Below are 4,862 nucleotides of genomic sequence, written 5' to 3'. Positions count from 1 at the left end.
GTGGTTCAAGTGCAAAGAAGAAAAACATTTGTCTGATAAAAATATCAAATTCAGTTCCATTAATGTGTGTTTTTTTCGGAACAGGGACTGAATACATTTACTTGGAAAGGGAAGGGTGGAAGGAGATTGGAGGAGATGATTGCAGGGAGGGAAGCATCTCCTCTCAAAACCCACCCATCCCTCCACGCGCCCTCCACTTACCTGCCTTTCACACATCATCGCCGGTGACCTAGAAGCCACTGGACAATGTTTTACTAGCCCAGATTCTGCCTGTCTGGGCTCTAAGTGTAGTATAATTGTGCCCCCCCCCCCCCTTTTTGGTAAAAATCGTGCATTTGGGAAGCACAGGCCTGGACACAGCTTCCTGTCGGCAGGAAGTCTGCAGGCATGAATTCTGGACGCTGAGGGTGCGGGGCTGTGTTCTCAGCAGAAGAGAGGAGAGAGGCTGGGTCCCAGTCGGGACCTCCAGCTTCACTCTGGCAGGAAGAGGCCACCTTGCTGGGCTGTCACTGGTCGGGGCGGAGGCCAGGCGGCCTTGAACAGAGAGACCAGGCCTCCCCGCTCTCTGAGGGGCAGGAGCCACCCTACTCCTCCGCTGTGAGTTCTGGAATAGGGGCCTGGGGTGGGGATGCTGCAGCAACACCTTTCTCCCTCTGCTATGCCTTTTGAGCACCTCAGCCTGCTTCCTGGGCTCAGTCAGGCCTACGGGGGCCTCCTGGGGGCCTAGGCATCCACTCTGTGTCTTGGGGGGCAGTGGGCAGCCAGCGGTCCCAGCCTGTTACCTCCGGAAGCTCTTCTCGCCCGGTGGCCGGGAGCTGAGGCGGGAGCCGGGAAGCAGACCATCCGTCTCCTGGCTGTCCTTCTCTTCCTCCTGAAGGGACCCGTCTCCCAGGAAGTCCCCGTCATCCCAGGAGCCCACGGTGCCGTCTGTGTCCTGATACCGGACCTCCACGCACAGGGTGGTCTGGAGGGAGAGAGAGGGCTAGTGAGCAGCGAGGACGGCAGCAGCAGCCATAATCCCACACACGTGGCTGCTTTGTGATGTTTGCAAAGCGCTTTCCCACGCTTAGCTCAGTGGAGGAAGGCAAGCTGGGGACCATCCTTCCCCATCTCCCATTTTGCAGATGAGAAAACAGAGGCTCAGAAAGATGGACATTCACAGTCAGCCAACCTAATAGGCTCCAGCTCTTGGCTCTATTCCTCCCGGTGCCCAAGGTCAGGGCCCGCCCTGGTGAGTTGAGCTTGGATTGGGGGTTGACTCCCTGAGCCCACTGTGCACATAGTCAAGAGCATCATCCAGCGTTCCAGGGAGTAGGTCACCCTCTGGTCCTCTGAACCAGGGCTGCCTGGAGGGATGAGGGTGACCTCCCTGAATCGGCTGACCTGAGTCACCTCCTCCCGTCTCACTCTCCATCCATGAGGATGCCCCACCCTGAGCCACTCTGTGTGTGTGGGGAGGAGGTGAACAGGCCCTCGGGTGACCCCGCAGTGGGCAAGTCCAGGTGCTCTCTGGGGCCACCCACCTTGATGATAGCGTTGTTGTCATCAATCAGCGTGTCGGTCACCTCCACGTGGCTCTCCTCTACCACCTTCTGCAGCACCATGCGGAAGGTCCCGATGAGCCTGTGGACGCAGGGGACATGGGTTTCAGGGGAAGAGGCCAGAGCGAGGAGGGACATCCCCAGAGGCTGTGAGTGGCAGGGAAGGGGAGAGCGGGCTGGAGAGAGGGAGGGCTTGTTCAGGCTCTTGCCTGGGGCTGTGGAGGGGACACTCCACAGCCAGGGTAGCATGGCCAGGAGGACATGTGACCCCCCACAACTGCGTGTGGTGTATGTGTGAGACCCATTTTCCCGGGAGTGCTCGAGGGCAGTGAGCACCCAGGGGGATGTTCACAGACCAAGGAGACAGGGTGGAACGGTGCAGCCTTCTGTTCTCTGGGTACGTGGACTCGGGGTTCCACTGAGCCCCTGAAGAGCAGCGTCCAGATGCCCAGCGCAGAGGCTTCTGGGGAAGGACTGGACCCGTGAGCAGCTCCTCCACGTTCAGCCTCCCTAACCGTGACCGCTGGCTCATGCATCCCTGTTTGTCAGTGTGATGCCACCAGTGGGCATGCTGCAAGCTCCTCGAGGGTGAGGACCAGGCGACAGCGGGATCCCCACACTCCCAGGCAGCGCTGTGAGCAGCACAGTCTTGGAGTCGGAGGCTTTTGACGGATTGGAAGCCCAGCTCTGACACTCACGGGCAAGTTGCCTGCTTCCCAGGCAGTTTACTTGGGCCCTCAGTCCCAGTTCTCTCTGAACTTGGCCGAGGTGTCCTTTATTGGACCAACTGAGACCCTCTGTGCCAAGCCCTCACCAGAGCTCGGAGCACACAGCGCTCAGGAAGCAGCCTGGTGGTAGAGAGGTGTGGGGTTGGGGGGCGGGGGGTTCCTGTGAGTGTCTCCAGGACAGGGTTGGTTCCCTGTTTCAGCCTCTATTTGGCATTTCCAGCACATCGGAGACCTCAGCATCTGCTGGCTGCATTAATGAACACAGTGGGTGCCCATGAATGCTGAGTTGACTCGAACCCCATTCCACCGTGTGGTTTGGAGGTGTTGCTTTGGGAGAAGGCGACTCTGCATGTGGATGAACACATACACAGCCCTTCCTGTTGAGGGACAGACACCAAGGGGGGCATCCACAGTGCGTGAGAGCTGAGGGGCAGGGAGGCTGGGGGCCATCTGGGGCTGCCCTTGGTTTATAGAGGAGGAAGGTGAGGAAGAGAAAACAGGAAGTGACATAGCTAATCAATGGCAGATCCAGGGGAGGGGAGGTATGGAGTGAATTCCCACTTAACAGGCAGGGAGTCCATGGCGGGAGGAAGTGGTAGGAGCAGCCACATTGGATGCACATGAAATGCTTCCCACCTGCCAGCCCGCCTCCCTCCCTGAGGGCAGAACTGTCCATTCCATTCCTCCCCTCTGAGCCTGAGTAGGCTCGTAGGAGCTTCTCCGACCTCGTTCTGCTGTAAGGCTTCTTCCCTCGCAGCATCCTGGCCTGTCTCCAGCTCGGGCAGTGCACAGAGACCAGGGCTGGCCTGGGCTCAGGGACCTGGACCCCCCGCCCCCCGCCTCTAGTTCAATTTTGTCTTTATAAAGTGAGGGAGGGGGGTTCCAGCTCCCATACTGTGTGGGCATTCTAACAGACCACAGGCATGAAAGAACACCCTGGTCTTCTTGCAGCCCCCTCTTTCGGTTCTAACTCAGTGGTTCAAACTTCAACGTGAAGGTCACCTGGAGGACCTGATAAAACACAAAATACCGGGACCCACCTGCACCCGGTTGCAATGGCCAATGTTTGATGACTGGCTGGGGAGGGGAAAGGCAGGCCCGACCTGTAGCTTTTGCAACTTCATGGTGTACACACTCCACCGATGGCCAATTTCTGGCTTCCCAGGGCAAGTCACTGAACTTGAACTTGGAGTTGGGAGAGGCTTGCACCCAGCACATGTGCTCCAGCTCCAGCTCAGCTCCTGCTCCACCCCGCCCCAGGGCATCTGATTCAGCAGGTGGGGCCAGAGAATGCGTGTTTCTGACAAGTCTCTGATGCTGATGATGCTGGCTGCCGGGGGCACAATGAGAATTTGTTCTGCTGCTGCCCTTTGCTGACTGGAACTTCAGACTTTTTGTTCCACTAGGAGCTGGTTAGCACCCCATGAAGGGGGGGGGGGGGGGGGTGGGGGGGGGGGGGGGGGGGGGGGCACTCAGGGACATCCTTCCCTGGCAGATGCCCCAGAAGGCAGAGAAGGCCCAAGGACAAGCAGAGATGCTGCAAGGCGGCAAGACACCCCCAGGGGGCAGGATGGAGCTATTCCCCACAAGTGCTCAGAGAAGCTCTGGCGCCTTCCAGGCCTAGCTAAGGGTAGCGTCTCAGACCTTTAGACTTGGGAGCGGCTTGGAGGAGAGCGTGTCCAGCATTTTAGTAAGAAAAAGTCACTCAAACACCCTCAATGACATGTTCTCAAGCCCGTGCCTGACTCCCCTCACGGAGCTCACTGCCCCACGGCTATGCTCACAGCTACGCTCACAGCTACGCTCATCCACCTGCCACGGCTTTAATCACACCGTCAGACAAGGTGTGCCTTCTGGCAAACTCCCATCCCCGATCCTCATGCCCTGGCCCAAGCCCTGTGCACACACAGACTATGCTATCAAGCCCTGTGCCATCCCCAGAGGGAGGCAGTGTAGACGGCAGCGTAAAGAGCCGGGCTCTGAAGTCAGACAGAGATGGCGTCTGAGGGGGATTCTGCCACCTGGCAGCTGTGTGTCTTCGGCTAGTTTTCCGACCTCTCTGAGCCTGGCTTTTCCCCATCTCCCCAGAGAAGGTGATGCCCTCGCTTCGCTGTGCGGTGGTGAAAACACCCAAGTGAAACTCCTCTGACACTGCACGCTCAGATGTGGGCCTTCTCCCCTCTGTGTGCAGGGGTGTGCTGTCTGGATGGCTCGTGCAGGGCGGGCCCCCCCCCCCCCCCAAACAAAAATAGAAAATAATACTCTTTGACATGGACAATAAATATTGTCTTCGTCTTATGGAAAGTATGAAGAAAAGCATTTTTATAAAACTTGGCTCTTCCTACAGGTCTGTAACGTACCATCTAAGCAAAAACAATGCTTGCTATAAAAACACAGCTCCCACGAGTGCCTTAATCCTTAATCCTGCTTCCAAAAGAATGGGGCCCTTCAGCCCCACTCTATAGACAGGAAGGAAGCCCTGACTTTGGGGTGCATGCTGACTCCCAGGCAAGCCCTCCCACCCCAGCCGCCCTTGCCCAGCCGGGCTGCAGGCTCAGTGGGGTCTGCCTTTTGCCGCTGCTCCTCTGGGTGG

At 58.0% G+C, this 4,862-nt stretch overlaps 1 protein-coding gene across 1 annotated transcript in view; it reads right to left on the bottom strand.

The window, feature by feature from the left end:
• Nucleotides 1-4,862, bottom strand: part of OTOF (otoferlin) — a 97,056-nt gene that overhangs the window by 47,707 nt on the left and 44,487 nt on the right. Inside the window, exons 4-5 of the mRNA XM_006767590.2 lie at nucleotides 1,524-1,623; nucleotides 783-964 (exon numbers count right to left, since the gene is read on the bottom strand). Of these exons, the coding sequence (XP_006767653.1) occupies nucleotides 783-964; nucleotides 1,524-1,623 (282 nt within the window). The remainder of the gene's footprint in view (nucleotides 1-782; nucleotides 965-1,523; nucleotides 1,624-4,862) is intronic.

Source organism: Myotis davidii, unplaced genomic scaffold, assembly GCF_000327345.1.
Source record: "Myotis davidii unplaced genomic scaffold, ASM32734v1 scaffold238, whole genome shotgun sequence".
Lineage (NCBI taxonomy): Eukaryota > Metazoa > Chordata > Mammalia > Chiroptera > Vespertilionidae > Myotis > Myotis davidii.
The sequence above is the reverse complement of the archived record's forward strand: the minus strand, read 5'-3'. Positions and strand labels throughout refer to the sequence as shown.